Genomic DNA, 21,418 nt, shown 5'->3' with positions numbered 1-21,418 from the left:
GCATTATGATCTGCCTTGAAAAACGAAACTGATGCAGAACATGATCAAAGAAAATTTTTTTTAAAAATCAACAAGCTTGGTCTTGATCAGTTTCATAGTCACAACTGCAGATTCTGTAAGGCTTTCCAGGAGACAACAGTTCCAGCTGAGACCAACAGATGTATTCATACTATACCCAGAAATGTTAAATAGAAGGTTAACCTTTATTTCTTAAATTTCGAGAAAGAAGCATCTTGCAGAGAGCAAACACAAGCTGTTGCCGCTAGCTGTAAGCTGTGGTTAATTGGGTAACCTTGTCATAATCATTAGCTTTCTTTGTGCTATGTGATTGTGCTCTACAAAAATGCACAGACGTGTGGTTCTTTTATATGTTTGGAAAGAAAGCAAGACCTTGTCATGTTTACAGGGAACACTTTCAAAAGGAGCTGTACCAGCCTCTTTTGTAAAACCAGCTGAAGCCTCCACTTCAGCCACCTCACACTTGCTATCATAAAGAAACGCTCTGTGCCTGTTCTGAGGCAAGACTGTTGTGTGAGCGGGCCCTCAGGTGACAAGTGGAAAGCAAATATAAGCAAGTTCAAAGAGGATGCAGTCAGCGTGAAGTTAACTACTTACGGAAAGCAGGTAATTCTCTAGTAATTCTAAGAATAAGAATAAGAATAAGAAATACTTTATTAATCCCGAGGGAAATTACTGAGGTAATGGCACATGCGTCACAGAACACGATGGACTGGAATCGTGTACACAGTCCAATCCCTTTGCATTAGAAAGGGGACAGCTAATCAAATTAAAATAGAAGCACTGATGGAGGCCCATCAATGGAAAAAAAATGAATGCCAGCGGTTAGTTCTGCCCCATTGTATGGCTTGTAGTTTATTCAGAGTAAATTTTAAGTTTTCCCACATGAGTAATTTTTTGGCATTCATGCCAGATTTATTTGTCAGCTCCTGATTGATAGTGCATAAACTATTCATAACTTGCAGAGACAAAACAGAAATTAAATCCACTGAGTAATTAAATGCAACAAACAGCAGAAGTTTTCATTTCTTCTCTGGGCAGTTTATAGCTATGTAATGAGACAAATACAAGTTAAAAGGCACATTGCAAGCCTGGTTTTTACATCTACATTTATAAGCTGTAATGTGAAACGGGTGAAAGTTTATGGTTTACTGTTGAGGAAAGTTAAATAAAGTTAAGGATTGCATGCACTTATTCAAGGTGCTCTCTTTATGAAACTATATATCGTGCCTAAAAAGCGTTAACGGCTGCTTTTTACATGTCATAAAAATTCCACGCGTATACGAGGCTTGAGCTTCTGAATATTCCACGCAATGCTTAACGGTCCGAAAAACCCCAACCTAGTTTGACTGCTTTCATCCCAATTAAACATATGAAAATGACGAATAGCGTATGCGTTGAGGGAAAAGGCACATGAGGACGCTGTCCCCGAGAAACACTTTTTAATTGCTATGTTTGTTAGTAAATCCCAGTTACGTATTTACAGTATATCCGCAATCTTTTAATACACCCGTCCCTCACCCCGGTTCAGCACCCTGGACAGCGCCTGAACGCCCACTGCCCCTCGGACCTGTACTGCATTCACACACCTCAGCACTTAAAAACCTTTTGCATCTCCTCCACTCTTGAGATGTAACTTCAAGCGCTTTCCACCTAGACCTTCCAATAAAACCGTCTGACCCCCCAGGCGGCTTCAATACTCTCCGTACGGACGCGGTAAAGAGCTGAGGCGGCAAGAGAAGCCGGAGCGCTTCATCACGATATGACAGCCCGTTCTCTGTCAGCTGTCCGCGCCGTTTCAGCGTGTGAACCCCGGTCAGACTCCGACCCCTCAATTCCGGAGAGGCGACCGAGAGAACGTGGGGCGAATACCGCTGATGAGCTCGGTGCGTGGACAACTTTCGGATGTGGCTAAATTAAGGGCGTTTTGCGTTACGGCTTCATCAGCTTTTAGACTCTGCGGTTGACAGCTGATAGGGTGAGGGGCGAGTAATTGAAATTTCTTTATTGAATAAGGCGTGCTGATGATTAATAGCCCTGTACAGACTCACCGCCATGTAGTGGAGCCTCTCAGTGAGTGAGTGCGCACAGAGACTCATAAGGGTGTCAACTTAAAATACACACAAGCCACAGCTCAATGTCCTCCAGGTAGATGTTATGCCTAAGTGCTGAGCTGGGACCAGTTTTTTTCCTGTTTAATTTATATTAATTAAAATTAAGTGAGGTTGGGGAGTTGTCCTAGATCAGCATCTGAGCACATAATGCAGGGATACATACAAATACCCATGATGCACTGTTCATCTTCAGAGCCCTGTTATACCAAGAAGAAAGATGAATATTTAAAAAAAGAAAATGGTCTAAATACGGTGGGATTTTTCCCTAAAATGCCACATCAGAACCCCCGAGGTAGAGGACGGAAAGGACAGAGCCATCTGGATAAGTAGCTCAGTTTTTAGCACAAAAATCAAAAAGCATGCTCTGTTTTGAACATGAACGGCATCACAACTGTCAACACAACAATAAAATGGAAAATGCTTCAAAATTTTGTCAATCTATGAATCAGCTTTCGTTTGTTCCGTACCCTTCACAACTAGATTATCACAAAGTGCATATCAAGGGCAACACAGACACTCAGTGGAAAGAAGTTAGACACATTTATAATTCGTAGTCACACCACAGGAAGGATCAAAAAAATGATACACAAGAGAATATAAGAGTACGATCAAGATGAGCAGCACGTTTTTAAGAAGGTAATTAGCAAGTGAGGTTATTAGCAAAACAGCTTTTAGCTAAAAAAGAAATTCAGACTTACAAGAGTAAAGTTTTTAGGCTTAGCAGGACACAGAAACCCTGACTGGGCTTTGAGGAAAGACAATTATGTGGATGTTCAGTAGAAAAAACACACAAGTCCATTTTTGTCCTTCTCTTCATCATCATCATCATCATCATCATCATCATCACCACCACTATCACTGTATAAGTAACTGACAGACATCACCTTCCCACAGTGACTAACAGCCTATTTCTGGAGACGAGTGGATGAAATGGACTCTTTGAGTCACAGGCTGACGGCGTCCTACCTGCCCGGGCGCTGACAGACAGGGAAGGTGTCCACAGAGCACCGTCGGGCCGTCGGGCTGCAGCTCTTAATTGACACCTCGCGACGCCGGCAAGTGACGCATTTCACACCGGCAGCCATGCTCGGCGAGCGCCTCGTGTCCGCAGACGCTTTAAATATCCAGCGCCAGGGGCGACCCGCAGACAGGGAGCAGACTGCGCTGTCTGCTTCTTAATTCGGCCAATGACACGCCATTCACAAGCTCGCCCCACAACCTATGATCACAAACTTTTACAAACTGTCATTTTTCCCCTAGAGGTGTGTTCACTGCTTGAGGTGTTCCAAAGGGCCTAGCAAGACTCTAGCATTTGAGATCCAGAGGCTGTTTTGACTGAATAGTCCAAAACATTAGATATTTGTTTGCCTCGTCAAGGGTGACTCACATAGCTTACATCTCTTCATATTACATACCCTTTAACCCATTGATGCAGTTGGGTTATCACTGAAGCGACTGAAATGAAATAGCCTGCACAAACTGCAATGCCCCATCTGGCTCTAATCCAGCCCGCTGTCTTGTGCTCAGTGCCAAACTACAATAGCCACATACACTATATGGACAAAAGTATTCGGACGCCTGACCATTACATTGTAATGACATTATATTCAAATACATATACTTTAATATGGAGTTGGTCCCCCTTTTGCAGCTATAACAGCTGCCACTCTTCTTGGAAGGCTTTCCACAAGATTTTGGGGTGTTTGTGTGGGAATTTTTGCCCATTCATTCTGTAAAGCATTTATGAGGCCGAGAAGGCCTGGCTCGCAACCTCTGTTCCAGATCATCCCAAAGGTGCTCGATGGGGTTGAGGTCAGGGCCCTGTGCGGGCCAGTCAAGTTCTTCCACACCAAACTCATCAAACCATGTCTTTATAGTCCTTGCTTTGTGCACTGGGGCACAGTCATGTTGGAATAGAAAAGGGCCTTCCCCAAACTGTTGCCACAAAGTTGGAAGCATAGCATTGTCCAAAATGTCTTGGAATGCTGAGGCATGAAGATTGCCCTTCACTGCAGATAAGGGGCCTAGCCCAAACCCTGAAAAACAGGTGTGGCCAAATACTTTTGTCCATATAGTGTATATACATTTACACTTCATTTTGTAATTTAGTAGATGCTCTTATCCAGAGCAACTTCCAATGTGCAAATCCAAAGTACCACTCAACCTCATGTGTCTGCCCTACATAAGACTGGAGGAAAGAACTGAATTTAACATTCAAACTGTTGAATTGTATAGTAACTTATGTCATCAAGTTCAGGTACTCGTTTTAGACTGTTTCGAAACCCGGGATGGAAACCCTGTGGATGCGCCAATGCATAAAGAGACGTTGCTGGCAAGGAGCAGGATCCTCAGGGGTTCACAGACAGTGAAGCAGCATTGAAATCAGTCAGCTAGAGGTGACGGAGGCGCATATATTCTCTGTCCTCTGACATGGTCACGTTCCAACACTGCAAAACCCCTCAGGCTTGCAGAATCAGTGCATGGTAAAACGCTGTGTGTATGAGCTCTGCATTTTGTAACTGAGGACAGGGCGAGACCACAACATCAAAGGAAGGCTGCTGGCACTGCTGTTGACTGAAAATGCCACCATTTTTTGACCGGAGCTCCCAACAGCATTTGAGAGATTTTTTTTTTCCTTTTGGGCTGATGTGAAAATTCAATTTTCAGGCTAAAATTGCCCTGTGAGCTCAACTGTCCCTGCTGTGCCCCATCTGGCAAAAGATTCAATGCGTTAGAGGAGAAGAGCCTTCGTATTTAAGCCCAGGGGAAAAGAGCTGACCTCTTCATCAGCAGTGCTGCTGTCCAGCAAAGAGCACAAATCCAGTACTTCTCTGATCTCCAGTGACCCCTGCTGGTAGATCAGGAAACTGCAGGCTAAATTACATGAATGTCTTTCTTATCTCCCCAAGTAATACATTTTGTGTGCAAAACACTTTACAAAACATATGGTTACAGAATGGAAAAGAGACAGCAAACCCAGGGCTTAAATCTTCCCCCATTAACAGCCCATGGTATGATGCACTGAACCTGTCAGGGACCAATTTGGACAGCAAAGAAATGGACATCTGAGATCTCACCAATTTACAACGTAAAGTAGTCAAATTCTTCATAAGGGTGTCAATATAAAATACCCACAAGCCGCTGCTCAACATCGTCCAGGCAGACGTTGCCTGTAAGTGCTGATCTAGAACCAGTTTTGCTGTTTAACTTCTATCGATTAAGGTTAAAACTGAACTGAAACGGACACCTGAGACCTCACCTCACAACATAACTCAGTAAGATTCCTCATCGCTTTTCCATCTCTCCCGCGTGAGAAACGGATGAAAACAGCAGAGTTCCATCGGTCTTCATGGCTGGCATGCCTAATGATGCAGAGACAGCGTGATACGTGCAGGATTGGACCGCAGGGGCATTTGCAGATACCCTCAGTGATGAAATTAGCACCAACACAAACATTCCCCCCCCGCACCTTGTCTGCTACACGCGGCTTTGGCGGCCAGCCAGACGCGATAACCGGAGCGCTTCCCCTCGCAGGCAGCATATTTAAGGACTCTGTAAGAACCGCTGTTAACACCTTGTTTAACTGTTGTGCTTTTCTCTTTTTTTTATTTCCGCAAGGATAACTCGCAGATAAGGCTCAGATTAATGGTTCAAACATGACTCGCATGGTAAAGCCAAGCGTCTCGGGAAGTCCGGAGAGCAGAGACTCCGAGCGGCCGGGGCGTGAAACTGCAGGCATCCCGAGACTGGAGAACGATGGCACACAGGTGAGAACAGGGGCACCAGAGTGACCGGCCGAATGACCCTTGTTTAGAGTGTGCTTGCTGTTTTTATCCCAGCCTTCAGCAAACAGTGCAAGAGAAAGGCCCCTGGGTGGCTCTATAAACTAAGGAAAACCTTAGCATTATATTCAGGCCCACATGGTTGTGTGGTTAATTTCAACATTCTTCAGTGACATTACCTTGGTTTCAATCATGGGTGGTACACCCACTTCTACAGTACCAGTCAAAAGTTTGGACACAACTTTTTTTTTTCCTTATTTTCACTATTTTTCATATTTTAGAATAATACTAAAGACAACAAAAATATGAAATAACCCAAACGGAATTACACAGTGACCAAAAAATGGTTAAAAAACCAAAACTCTTATATTTTAAGCTTCACTATTTATATTTGTCTAAGAAACTATTTTCAAGCTTTTAAACATAAGTCTTTAGATCAAGATGTCTTTGAATGCATGCTTCCCATTATCTTAATCAGGTGTGACCAAACTTTTGACTGGAACTGTACCCTCCACCAAATGGTTCTGCATAAGCACATAAATAATAGGCATGAATTAAAACGATAGCACCAAAGCACTTCCCTTGTGAATTTCCAAGAAAGCACATGTGTGTCTCCGACGGCCCTTTGCTTAAATGCTTCAGAGAAATGGACTGTAATGAATTCTCTGCCGGCGAGAGAATGCTGAACGAGAGAACTAATGAAGGTGTCTGTTATCGTTAGAGAGTGACTGAACGATGCCACCGAGTTAATGAGACGCAGAGGGAGGAATACGGCACATCAATCTCTGCGAACCTCCATGCCCTTTCGCCTGGGCTCTACCCTTGACTATTACTGAGTCACTTCAGAGTGCATTTTTAATATTGCACGCATCAGCAGCTGAAGTTCAGCTCATTTTCATGTAGTCTGGCTATCCACCTTGCTCAGGGCCCAGAGCTGCATTGTGGGGAGGCTCACTCAGTATGTTGATCTTGCATAACGGATAAAAATGCTCAACGGAGTAAAAACACCCCGTATCAACAAGGAGGATGAATTATTGATAGAACGATGGAGCCAACTTTGAACACTCGCCACTTACCGTTTATGACCAAACACACCCCCAAAAGGGGATGTTATCCACCGGGGTACAATACTGAAAGGAAACTATGGAAAACATCAAGGACAATGCCTAATGGCCGGGTCACAGCTGGAGGCTGGACGGCTTGTCCCAGTCCCTTAACAAAAGGTTTAAACAACATCGCTGTGGCACGCAGTCCAAACTGCTTTAATGGATATTCTTTTACAGCCCAGGCCTAGCATGCTATACAGGAAATCAAGATGATGCTTTTACAGGAAGCAAATTCAACCCCAATGGTGAAGTATAGACACTGGCCAAAAAAAAAGCACTGTGCACAATGTTTTTACAGTGCTTTATGAACGCGACATCACAGCTACCCTCTGAAGTTGACGTGACGACAGCAAGATCAATAATATATATATATATATATATATATAAACCCAAACATCCACCACACTGCGTCTGTGCTTCGTTGAACGACAGTTGAGCTTCTAATCCACTAATTCGCCATTCCGTTTTGATTCCCGCCTCTCAAGCCATCTGAAAAATTGCCATCAAGCACACTCCTAACAAGGAGAGCGCATACAAATCGCTAATCGCATCATCTGCCGCGATAATCAGGGGCGCGGTTAGGACACGAGAGCGTACTATTGTCGCGTAGCTTGGATCCCTCACAGCGGCGGGGAGGCCAAACGGGACGGGGGCCAGCGCGGGCGGCCCGCATCGCTGCTAACCCGGCGCCAAAAGAAAGGCGCCGGCGTTTTTCTCGTAGGATGCGTGCTCCTTAACTAAACCTCGTAACATCAGGCATTGTGGTTTGCCCCGAAGTGCGGTGGCAAAACCATTACAGCCAATAATGTGGGAAAAATACACCGTTGTATCAGCAAACACACCGTGGGCCTACTGACGCACTGACAGGGCCACTTGGGCAAAATGATAAATGGACAAATATAAGGATAGGGTAAATGTAAAAAGCCGCTCAGCTTGCATCTCAATTCAGTTACTTGCGAAAATGAAAAATATCATGACATTGATGTATTATCTTAAACTACCGTGCATTAGAGAGGAGATATAATCATATTAATAAAATGTCATTTTTCCCCACCTTAAACAATTATTTCAGTTCCAATTACTCACAAGGATGTATGAATGGGCAATTATTTGATGTATTCAATTCACGCTGATTACACTGTAATACGAGTAGTAATTGCATTATGACATATGACAGAAACATTGTACCGCGAGATGGCAATTTCTTTCGTATCATATAATGCATGATATCACAAAGGGCAAACATGAATACGGCAATATTTTACAACCCGATGTCAGTGTCGGTGTCAAATGTTAATTGCCCCCATAACTGAATCAGCATGTGAATTATATTTTAACCGATGGCTTCCTGTGTGCTTCTCATTCCCATCCGCTGACAAAAATCAAAGAAGGATCGTTACTCCCAAACGAAGGTGAAAACGGTACGCAACGGAAATGTGCTATCACTTCTGGGTTCTTGTTAGAGTTAAGATAAGATCTGAGGTTAAGCTTCGCTTAACCACTGGATTATTCCAGTCAGCTCTCTGGCTGCCCTGGTTCCCTTGAGATGCAAGCAGTGCTTCTCTCCTCCACTTTCACTGGATGCGTGAAAGTATTTACACAGGCACCAACACACCCCACCGTCACATTACTGAACATCAAGCTGAAATTCACTATGTTGTTACACTAAAATCAGGACCTGTATCAGGAATGATTACAGGAGAGGTGTAGTTGGATATACTGTGCAATGTGTATAAACCTGCTTTCAGCAAACTATATATCTATGAGCGTGTATTGGGCATATATTAAGCATTGGGAATCCCTCCATCATAAACCACACTCCATTCATTCTCAGGCTGAGGATGAATGTTGACCTTTCTCTAGCGCAACTGTTGAGTCTCCATACAGACCGCACATTGTCACTGACATAGTGTGACCTGAACAGGTCAAGCAAAGATCCTTTTACGTGAAACCTCAACCCCTCCATGATTACTACATGTAAACTCAAGCCTATCAAACATACTTCACAACGCATAACTTCAACCCAGCAAAGACAGTTCACTGCACTTGAACCTTAAACCCAGCAGAGATACTATGCAACATACTATATGACATTCAATGTCTAAAACTAGTAGTATACCACATACAACATCAACCCCAGCAAAGAAATTATATGACATATATCTGCATTCTAACAAAGATACTGTATGCCAAAGAACTCCAACCCCAGGAAAGATATTTCATAATACACAAGCAGTCCTCCAAACTACATTTCCCACAGGCATAAAGAGGACACAGGCTTACCTCAGCGTTCTGAGGCAGCTCCTCCTTTCGGAGGGCAGGGGAGGGCTCGCCCGAAGGCAGCGGTGTCAGGCTTCCGTTTTTCATAAGCTCCGCCGTCGGCGTCTTGGGTTCAGGCCACTCAGGGCCGGCATCTGCGAAAGGGACAAAAACAGGCAGGTCAGAACCAATGCACCTCCAACCTAAAGAGGTGAAATGGATGAGAAGAGAACTCACGCCGATGAGCCGACCGTCAGGCGGCAGCCTCCTGATCGTGTATTGATTAACTTGGTCTGGGAAACCACAGAGCATAAAGGCAAGGAAGGCACTGAGGAATGTTCCCTTCAAAAACTCCCGTAACACACACAAAGCTCATTTTAGGAATCAGTCTGAGAAAGACTCAACAGAACGATATAAGTAGCTGTGATTTAACTAAGGTGTTGGATGTAGTAAATGGATGATAGTTATCTTCAGTATTTCCTCAAAGTGATGTGTCCTGGTATAACAGTCCCAGGGCAGTGAGTGATTTTTATTTTGAAATACTGCTCTGTGAACTTTTTTGCTGAATTCATAATATAAAGACGTGCAGGATTAAATCTGAGATACAGCCTCATGTTCTTTAATGGGCAGTTTTATGTAGGACGGTGGCAAGATTCACACCTCACATGTGAGAATTTACAGCACGACACCACGATGTTAGAAATGCTGCCTCCCAATTTTGAGAAGATGATATTCCTGAAATTTCTCCTTTAAATGCTTGGCATAGATAAGGTTATGTAAAAAAAAAAAAAACATGGAGTATTTACCTATCCCCCATTTATAACTGTGGGTTATTGCATTTTTCCAGCACACTTCTTGTTTCACCAGCGACACAGACACAGAGATGGCAAGGAGAGGCACTGCGTCCGCACAGATCAGCCACATTCTGCATTCTCCACATCCTCCAGCCAGAAAACGACCGTATCTGCTCCAGCGGGAGGCCTGAGCGGACCCAAAAACCCAATCTCCTTAATTATACGAGGGGTAATGAAAGTGACCGGACGAAATCCAATCACCGCGAATGCACAGAGACATTAAATAAGCAATACAGCAGAGCGTTTACAAGAGGCACGCTGTCGTGGTACATTGTGAAAGGCATCATAACCGATTTTATTATTCGGGATTCGTCACTCCCATGTGCTCATGTCAGTGATAAGGGGGTCTCGGGCTGCGTTTAACTGTGCGGGCCCTGAAACAGCCAGACCAGACAGCATTATCGCCGTGGACCAGACAAGCTGCTTCACACTGTAAAACGCTGCCATTAAAATGAGACAATCCTCCAGAGATGGAGAGAGTTGCAGAACTCAACTCCCAGGGCAGTGAACAATCACCTCTCTGGATATCTCAGGCAGGGAAATCAACAGCTAAAAACGTCCGTGCAGTCCGCATGAGAAACAATTAACACACCACACAAGGGTTCGAAGAATTTACCTCCAAAACCCTGATCCACGTATGGGTGAGTGGATTTAGCGCCGAGTGCCATTTGACATGTTTGCGCATGCGTCAGCAAAATGAACATGCGGTGTGCTGCCTGGTGCTCCCTTCGATCCACATGACTCAGTGACCGCTTCCTGAAGAAGGAGGCGCATGTGCTTGAGCATAATGTTACGATAATGTTACGAAAATGTATTCCTGTACCAGCACTATTAGCAGCCTGCTGGATTAATACACTCGGCCATTCAGTGTATTTCTTTCAGCACAGACTTTCACTGCATCAAAGCCATGGCTGCTCCACAGTGGCCATGAAGTGGCACTCATTAATAGCCTAATGACAGGTCTTCCTTTGGTGGAGATTTCAGCAGGTTGGCATAAAGCCTGAGGTAACACACTGCACCCAGTTGAAAGGCCCAAACTCTTATCACTGCAGCACAATTTGCAGTGTAGCAGTGGAATTTTTTTCGCAGTCAATTCATTTCAATTGGATAGCATATATCTGGCCACTAGCCCGCTGCAAAGTCACATAAAGTACTGCTTCAACCCAAGAGTCTATTTTACCCCATTTTATAGACATTTGCCAAATGCCAAATGCAAATACGAAAGCCAAATGCAAATGTATCATTAGATTATGTCATTCCATTTTTTCATTTTTTTTTTATCTACCATCTTTTCTCAGTTGTACATAGACCGGCAATCCAAGTGTGTCAATTAAATTACTGGTAAAATTATCAGCGTTGAAACAATCATATTCATTTTCAATTAAAGTGTTTTATTTCATATCATTTGGGACAATACAAAAGGAGGGAGATAATATTTGCAAACTGAAGAAGAGCTTTACTGTCCTTTGTGTAAAATATCTTAAGAACAGATAACATTGATTGGGATCAGTGCATGCATCCTAAACAAATCTCTTCATAAAAAGCATAAAAGCTTAAAAAGGCATATATAGTAGGAAAACTTTTTGACTTGCTCCGACCTTACAAAAAAACCCTCCGGTTAAAACACATTTCTACACAAATGATTAAAATTCGGGTAGCAATACATCAGCCTCCAATTTAAGCCAGAGGATTGAGGATCCTGTCAGAGGAGTGCATTCTGGAACTTCATCAGCCCAAACCCCAGTTAAAATTAATGCGCTGTTTCTCATATTCATAATGGACCGATCCATGTCATTGAATCTGCTGGAGTGGAGCCCAGAGTATGTCCACCTTGACAAAGTGCTTTAATAATACAGTTCTGTCCCAGATACTTATTTTCCATATGGACCATTGCGACTCTTAATGTGCAAGTGGAACAGCGTTTAGGGCGCCGTGTTCTGAACGGGAAGGTCACGGGTTTAAATCCAAGACAAAGCACTGCCACCGCATGCCGGCGCAAGGGTCTTTAAATCAAAGCTGTATCATTTTTTTTCCACTGTAATTATGAAATGATTAGCATCTTATGCAGCCCTGAGTGCATCTCAAAGCAATAATAAAAACAGTAATCATGCAGAGGACAGAATATAGATGTTATTTTCAATGCAAATGTAGCTGCTAAAATAGCAACCAATAAACTGAATAATCCTGTACTAACTGGACCAAATAAGAGCTGTGGGCTTGCTGATCGTTTTCAGGAGAAACCGTGCGGAAGTATACCTCAAGCACAGGCTTTTAAGAGGTAATGGCAGCATTGGGAGGGTCACTGAAGCAGAACATGCAGGGTTCGCAATCAAGGTTCAGGCCTCAAATAATAATAAGGCTGCGGTAATGACTTACAAACAAGCAAACACAGCAAGCTGGTCATGGCACTCGAGCCTTTGCTGGGCCGTGCATACACATCTCCTCATTGGCTGCGCTGTGATGCACCCTCTCTCTCTCAAGGAGTCAAACAAGGACTCAACGGCTCTTTGAGGATACCCGATTTAGAACATGCAACGTCCCCTTCGGAACAGCAAACCATGCCTATGGAGATGCACTGCGCATTCATTCATTCATAACTTCCAAGCAGCGATGCAAACACAAGCAGGCATCCTTTTTCATCACTGTCTTTGACACAGGCCACAACAGAATTCTCCATACCAGCTGAGTCACCTAAGTGAAAAAAATGAATCAGTCTATGACACCAGTCACCACCATCAATCACTGGAGTTTAATGGGAGATATATCAGCACCACACTCCCCGTGTTGAATGAGGCCACTCCTTTTTGTCCCGATGTCACCTTACAACACGTGTGAGCCGCCCAGGAGATCCACCAGATGACAGCTTACTTACAGAGGTGACACTGTCACTCTAGAACCTCCCCCTTGTGCCACAGTCCCCACCAAGCGATGAGAAGGCTGGGCGCTGACACCCAACCCGTCCACAAGGGGGCGTTTTGCACGTGCACCATGGCAGACTCTCTTTGTGCCGTGCACCTACGCTGCAGCATGCAGTGACCACTGACACAAAGGACTTGAGAGGACATCTTTGTAGGGACAGGGTGCACTGCCCCGCCCTGTCCCAGACAGAGACGCCCAACCCTCCCGCACCAGAGGACCGAGGGTTTACACACATACACAATTCATCATGTAAGTGCTGCTGGACTTTTGCTTTCAAAGGTTTTTATTTGTTCAATTTTGGCAGACAATTAGGCAGTAGGCACTGTCACGTATTTCTTTGGCATGAAGTCAGTCCATCGTCTGTACATGCAGGCAAACACACGCTTCCAGACACACGCTGGGCAAAGCTGCACCCACATTGGTTGAGACAGACAGGAACTTGCATACTTGACTCTTGGCTCCTTGCTGTAAACAGACCCGCGGGGGGCATTTTCGGGAGGCAGAGGGCGTCTTAAAGCACCTTTCAGACAGGACACAACCAAAACATAGAAATGTATATAAAATAAACACACACAAACAGGACAGAAAATGACTGACAGCCAAAACACGTAAACAACACAGACCGACAACAACAAAAAAAAAAGTTTTTGACATCTTTCAACAACATTTATTGCATAAACTCAATTGCATAGGTCCAGAGAGACAGGGGCAGGAGCTGCAGTCTACCTCCGTGTGGCCCTTGCTGGGGTCGGGGGGTGGGAGGCTCGATGTTGGGGGGCCCGGGGGGGTGAGTGGCGGGGGCCCCGGCGCGGACTCACCGGGGGGCGGGCCGCGGTTCTGGCTCTGCTGCTGCTGGGTCACCTGGGTGACGTTCTGATGCAGGATGTTCAGGCACTCTCCCAGGCAGCTGAGGGTGGCGGCTGAGGTGGCCTTGAGCAGCAGCAGGTCCTGGTCCAGGCAGGACAGGGGACCGCGGGTGGGGAGGGACTCGATGGACTGCACCAGGTTCTTCTGCTGCCCCTCCACCTGTGTCATGATCTGCGTCGCGAGAGAGAGAGAGCAGAGTCACCGAAGGGGGGCGGGGCACATTTGCCTCCACATCTAACGCGTGCAGACAAGACACCCTGCTAAATTAAGCTACCTCCTCTCCTAACTGTCGGACTCTGACACTGATAAGCATGGAAGAAATGATCTGCTGCTTAACACTGAACAGCTGGATGTCTGTGTCTCACTGCCCCTGAAACTAAGACTGCTGCTACAACACACAAAGTCACTTATCTCCCTCAGCTCTGTTCTGACACTACGAACCACTGAATGACTGACACCACAACCTATTCTTTAGATCAGTACAATATTTGAGCAAACTCGTTCGCATTATCTTTGGAGTGAAGTCATATTACATAATTCCAATGTCCCCTCGGTTGATGTGCCCCTAAAAACTACGCCCTTGTCCCGCTGCTTTAGATAAAACAGATACACAGATTTTTTCAGTCTATGCTTAAACTGTATGCTTAAATGGTTCGCTGGAACTTGCACGTTCTGACGTTTGCTTCAGCACCACTACCGCAGTGATGAATTATTCCTCTATGACTCACCCCTCCAGCTCAGCGGCATAGACAAGCAATCCCCTGTGGCAGAGCACTGGGGTACTGTAATCTGCATGCTTTATGAAGGCCCGTGTTGCACAACCTTACGTGTGCCTCGATTGCAATTCAGCTGCACGTCTGTTCAGGACTTGTTTAAAGAACAGTGCGAGAACAAGAGGCTTCTGATGTCATTAGCGCTCGACTCTCAGACAGAGACTCCTGGGAGATTTCTGATTTACCTGGTACAACGGTAGACCATAGTTCCCATGGTCACACAATAACAAAAGTCAAATCAAACCGTTATTGAAGGTGAGAGAGAGAGAGACCACCTGCTAGGTCCTTCTAATAAAGAGTCTGCAATCTAATGCTTCTTTTAAGGGAATAACCGTGAAGATGGCAGATGCTTGTTTCTTTTATTTGGACCTTTTAAATTAAATCCTGCCAGTGGCACCTGAGATGTCCCAGTGAACAGAGGGGTAACCGTTACACAACACAAAAGTGAAAGTGATTTTCTTGGAGCTGTAAACACATCCCTTACCCTTCAGGTAACAGTAAAAACGCGCTAATATTTCAAATGAATGTCAGTTCAGCCATGAATGATATTCTAACTCCTTTCTAGCTGCCTGTCAGTGGAATGGGTGCCTCCCATTAGATACATCACTTACACACACAGAGCTAAAATACACAACACACAGGCAAACAATCATACAACAATACATCAAATAGGCAACAAATACACATGCGACAGACATACACACACTGAACAGAAATACAAACTGATAGAGAGGAATAATGAAGAGAAATAAGGGAGATTTGGCTTGAGCATGTGGGTGTTGAAGCATCTCTCATCTCTCTCTGCCGCACCAGAGAGGGTCCCCACTCTCCTTCACAGTGAAGGGCCCTCTCCTCTTCAGCATCTACAGTCTCCCTCTGTATACTGGCCTGCCAGGATGCACACAGCCCCCCTGCCCCCCCCCACCCCCCCGCTTTCAGACCAAACCCTCCCCACACACACACAACCCAGCGCCTTACTCTCTTGAAAAACATTTCGCCTCTGCAGCATAGGCCTGACTAAAGCAGCCCATCCATTGTGTCGGAGCAGGGGCTGTACATGCATTATGTATAATTACGGATACTCAGGGGCTGAATTATGATGTTCAGAAAAGCCACACTGTCATTATAATAAAGGTAGCCGTTCCACTTTACTTCACAGTCCATCCAAATGGCAGCACCACAGAATAGCAAAGTGTTATTTCTCTGTGGTGCTTGCAGATGACAGATCGATTGACGGATTCTCTATTCGGAGGAGAGGAGGAGGCAGGTTTGGAGTGATGCTAAGGAGCAGGAGGAGGAGGAGGAGCGGGGGGCCGGAGGAGGTCCTCCAGGGAGAGCCGACAGGGGGAGGGAGACAGTCAGCACCTGCACAAACCACTGAGTCATCACCAGCCGCCACTCGGGCGTCGCCACCCGCAACCCGACGGGTCATAAAGGGCGAGAGCGCAGCTGTCGGAGGGACCTGACCCGGGTCACCACACCAGTGAGAACTATCTGTTGAAAGCCAACTTGCATTGTGTGGGTGTTGGGAGGGGGGACGAGGCGGCCCTCCCATCAAGGTGCCTGGTACCCACGGGCATGCCACCCGCTGAACACAGCCCTCTGCCACACACAGAGCTGCGACAACTATGTCCTCCTCGCTCTCCATTACATCTTATTATCCTCACAACAGGATACAGGCAAAGAGCTGCATGAATCCAGCTAACAGGGGGGTGTCCACATGGGGGTCTGACATCTGTGCTTACAGCTTTGGGGAAAGCTAAAGGAATGTGTGCACAAATTAAACGGGACACAAAGGCAGAAGTGTAGAATGAGGAAGACCTGCTCACGCCTGTTCACAAATGAAACACTCAGAGGCGCTTTTTTACACTTATTAGAGCCATTTGGGTTCATTTTGATGCTACTGACTTCCCAACAAAAAGATACTCCCATGCAAAGTCCATAACACTGACAGAAAAGAATATAACGCAGGATCTGATTCAAACCTGAACTACCCAGAGTAGCCTGGGAGAAGTGATGGCGAAAGAAAAAAAGCTGATGCGTCAGGGCAACAAAACAAAGACATATCACTGTGGTGTCAGGGGAAAAAAAATGCATCTTTAATGACAGCAGGAGAATATGACAGAGACATATGCACTGTGAGGAGCATGGAGGCATTTGTTAAAGGGCTCCTCAGCTGTCCAGAAACCCCATTCCCTGACAGCACAGCCTAAAATAACTCCTGCGTTCTGAAATCATATGCGCTGCATACACAACCATCAATCCCAAGCCACGCCTCCAGGACTAAGACACAAGGCTATCTCCAGGGCTAGGATATGAAGAGGAAGCTAACCTCCACCCCTACCTACCTTTACCTAACCTGTCTGTCTGTCTACTAGCAAAACCCCTCAAGGCTGTCTTTAATTTGGCCTGGGGAAAAAAATGAATAGTTTTTAACCCAGCAGTCCCTAGTCCAGAAAAGCAGATGTTAATGAATTACATTTTGATCCCTTGTGCTCCACATTCAATGTTGGATATCTCACACATCTTTAAAAACCGGAGAAGCACATAATCTAACCAATGTTTAAATTAATATTCTGTGGTTCTACGACCACTCCCCCAAACACAGGCGCACCCACTGTAAGAGGGGTTTACTTAATATGTTACATTGGAGAAGCTATTGTTTTGAAGCAGGACACAGTTCAATAAATTCAATATGCGCTCAATAAACGCATTTCTCAATTACAGCTCAATAAATATAGATTGATCTTCTGCAAAACATATGAGAAGCACTAAAGACACAGGACTGCAACAGTGACAACAGGTCAACTGTACTGCACTGTCACAACCCTGATACTAGTTTTGTGCTGGTAATTAAGGCAAGTGGTGATCTGGGCTTGGGTATGATAGCGTCACTTTTTTCACAAGCATCTTTTCAGAGCATGGGAACTTTTGAATGGGGAACTGAATTTACCTAAATTTGCGTCGACCAAGCTTTCTTGAAACAGTAACCCACTTCCTTTCAAGAACATCAGATCTCCCACACAATGTTGTCTGAGTTAAACCAAAGAAAAGACCAGGTGAAATACCTCTTCTCATCCTAAAACTAAGACACAGCTATTGTTTTGCCATTGAGCCAGAGAATAGACACCTAATGGTCACACTTAAATGCTTCATACCTTAACATTTTTTTGGTTACACATCACAAAATTACATCATCAAATAACATGAAATAGATTCCACAAGTAAAAGCAGTACTGTTCAAATTCACCAGAACAAAATATCTGCTGTAATTTTACAGTCTGGATATTTACCAAAGTGAGACTGTGACTCTACAGGAGGTACTTGTTTTGCAGTTCTGACAGCCCCGCCTCAAAGCCTGTGGGGTATTGAGGCAGAGGTCTGCATCGTGACTCCCATTCTCTCATCCCGCCGGTACAGACGGTGTGGCACTGTGGCAGAGACAGAGCCCTTTCTCAGCCACATGCCTGTACCTGCACACTGCCGAGGTGTCAGATAACACTCCTGTCCCCACTCTCCCTCCCTCCCTCCCTCCCTCCTCCCCTTTCTCTCTCCCCCCCTCTCCCAAGTGCAATCTACATTACAGCAAATGCTCCGCTCCAGTTGCGTGGCACAAAGACCACCTCTGTACCACGCAGACTCCCAATGCACCCTGGGAAAGGTAAACCTCCTCACGCCTGGCATCTCCCTCCACTGTCTGATTTTTGATTTCCAAAAACCTGCTTCCCCAGACTCAATTTACCCTCCCCTCCACGCCACACCTGGAGGCTTGAACTAAGACATTTCTCTAATGAAAGCAGACCTGTCTATTTCTGTGCCACAGCATGCATGTCCTTGAATAGGGTCTTGCAGGCTAGCCAAGGTAATGTAGTAATCAGGGCACTGAATAGTTAGATTTACATGTAGCTACAAAGCAGTAATATTTCCATATTTATCTCTTGTGGTTTACCCTCCAAGCACTTCATTCCTACCCCAGCATGAAAAGCCAGAGAAGCTGTTCCAAATATATTTTTAATGCTGCAATTGCACACAGCCCTGCAGACTTGGGCCTATATCATCCTCTGGACAAATGTCTGTAATGGTGTGAAATTCTTCAGCTTAGACATTGATGTCAGAAATGGCACACTGGAAACGGAAGCTTGCGTGTGACCTCAAACCCTCAATACCTCCGCTCTGGGATGGGGGGGGGGGGGGGGGGGGGGGGGATGGGGGGGGCTATTTCAGACCACTTGTAGCGATGACATACAAACGTGACCCACATCTTCTTTCACCAGCTGTCACACTTATAGACATAAAATAACTTTTTCAGCAGGTGGGAAAGGGCTTCTGGTCTTAAATCATCCATAAAATCAAATCACATCAAACAGATGGACGCATGACACTCCTACAGGGAAATTCAAAGCTATGGCAAAACTCTTGCACAGCGCATTAGACAGTTCACTGCCGATAACATGGACAGGGCGGTTGCAGAACATGAAGTTAAATACGAGGCAATTTTTTCTGCTAAACGTTACAGAATATTAGTCCAATATTTTGTTTTCCCTTTACACACCCTCTGGCTAAATCAATTCCAATTCATGAACAAATCCATCACACTGATGAAGGATTTCAAAAGGTTACAAAAAGAATTTGGCGTCAACATTCTGATGCTTGGTCTACAGCTGATTTTGCAATTTAGACATCTGCAGACAGACACGTTTTACGATTCAGTGACTACTTTCAAATCTTAAATGTGCAAACATATGCTTATGATAATACCTGGCTTTAACGCCACAAGCTGTATGACAAATTTGAAAGATTCTGCCAAAACACAACCCTTAAGTTGAGATGAGCAGGCCATTTTTAATTCAAAATAAATACAAGGCTCTTAAATAAATTGACTCCAACCCCTCCCCAGGACTGTCATTAATGTCATTAATGGCTTAACACTGGATTATGCTTATGGTGTTACAATAATCAACACTGCTATCTGTATCTTACTAGAGATGTAATCCATCTGCCATCCACATCTGGGTGTCTTTCACACCTTTAACTGGAACAGTCACAGCCCGCCCCCTTAGCTCCTTGCTGCTTTTAGTATGGGCTGAGTCACTGATCTGGGGGCTGTGAGAAGAGCAAGCCTATATGTGACCTGTAGAAGCACTGTGTGCAGCTAAAAGCCACAGACACTGAGCACAGTGTGGTTGGTGACTCCCACTCAAGCCATCTGCAGAGCACTGCGCACCGGTGCAGAAATAGCAGGCAGGCAGGTAAACAGGAGACACTGTGCGTGTAGTCAGAAATGCTGTGCACCGCGTTTGCAGGGCTCAGCGGCAGGCCTTACCTCTTTGACCTCCAGCAGCCTCCCGGGGTATTGGCTCTTGGCGCGGCGGGCGGCGGCGGGGGACTTGTGGTGGGTGACGGTGACGATGTTGTTGCCGGCCCCAGAGTGCATAAGGTGTCTCTGGGTCCCCGGGGAGGAGGAGGAGGAGGAAGGCGGCAGGAGGGAGAAGCTGTGTGTACGGCCGGACGAAGAGTTGGAGGAGCCCTGAAAGAGGAAGAGCAGCAAGTGAGAGGAGGAGCCACCCTATGCCGTGCCTGACCACACCCACATGCCCCTCCACTCAACAATCATACACATGAGCATCCTCTACTGAAGAGGGGTCCAACGGCCAACCAGAGGAGGAGGGCGTGTTTGCATGCATGTAGATGGGTGTGACATTGTGTGTGTGTGTGTGTGTGTGTGTGTGTGTATGTTTATGCACAAACACACATCTGTCTGTGTGACTGTGTTTGTGTGTTTGTGTGTGTGTGTGTGTGTGAGAGAGAGAGAGAGAGAGAGTGTATGTTACAGTGTATGTTTGTGAGTTTGTACACGTGTGTCAGAGAGTGTGTGTGTTTGTGAAGTGAGGCAGTTGACATATTCATAAACCACATTATGCTGAAAAATAAAAACTCAGCGATTCAAGAGCTTTCGGTACAAAGTGCTGATAGTGTTTTACAAATTAAGATCTGAGAGATGCGAGGGAGGAAGGCCGGCACTGAGGCCTCATGAGGACATGTAGCAGAGAGGCAAGCCTTTACTCTTCATTCAAAGTTACACTCAAGCCTCTTTCAATAGCGCCTGTGTGGTATAACGTGTCAGAAAGTGATCCCACAGATCTCAGCTTTTTGGAAATGCTGACACAACCATTGTGGCTAACAGAGCCAAGTTTTGTAAACCAAAGGTTATAGGTTTTATTTTCAGGCGGTGCTTTGAATATCAAACTGTATTCAGGAAAACACTTAAAAAATTTGACCTGGATAAGGGTGTTGGCCAAGTAGAGACTGATATTTCTTAAAATTCCATATGGAAGAGGTATGGAAGAGATGTGTAAGTGAATTACTCACTTCCACACTAGCACCCCTGTCTGCAAAATGTAAACTCTGTGCCACGCTAACATCATTTAACAATGTTCTATGGTTCTCTCAAAGGGGTAACATGGAAACATCTTACTCTAATCTTTCCTCTGCAAATCTGCAGTCCTCATAACTAGCCTCCTCTCCATGAAGGGGGAAGGGCTGGGAGACAGCTCTCAGATTACTGTGAAGGAGGCCTGAACACAGACAAAAAAGAGGCGCTGCTCACCAAGGGCAGAAAAACTGGTTTCTGCTGGTTTGAAACAGCTACCCTTTTCAAGGTGTAACAGTAATATGCCTGACTTTCAAACAACCATTTCTCCAGCCCTTTCCTCCATCGGTGTATTT

The 21,418-nt window shown here is 45.2% G+C and overlaps 1 protein-coding gene across 1 annotated transcript in view; it reads right to left on the bottom strand.

Moving 5' to 3' along the window:
* Nucleotides 1-21,418, bottom strand: part of LOC118768769 (oxysterol-binding protein-related protein 10-like) — a 50,763-nt gene that overhangs the window by 14,746 nt on the left and 14,599 nt on the right. Inside the window, exons 5-7 of the mRNA XM_036515678.1 lie at nucleotides 20,016-20,219; nucleotides 13,871-14,090; nucleotides 9,304-9,434 (exon numbers count right to left, since the gene is read on the bottom strand). Coding sequence (XP_036371571.1) covers nucleotides 9,304-9,434; nucleotides 13,871-14,090; nucleotides 20,016-20,219 — 555 coding nt within the window. The remainder of the gene's footprint in view (nucleotides 1-9,303; nucleotides 9,435-13,870; nucleotides 14,091-20,015; nucleotides 20,220-21,418) is intronic.

The sequence above is a fragment of the Megalops cyprinoides genome, chromosome 21 (genome assembly GCF_013368585.1).
Source record: "Megalops cyprinoides isolate fMegCyp1 chromosome 21, fMegCyp1.pri, whole genome shotgun sequence".
Lineage (NCBI taxonomy): Eukaryota > Metazoa > Chordata > Actinopteri > Elopiformes > Megalopidae > Megalops > Megalops cyprinoides.
Note: the sequence above shows the minus strand (reverse complement) of the source record. Positions and strands in the feature narration are given on the sequence as shown.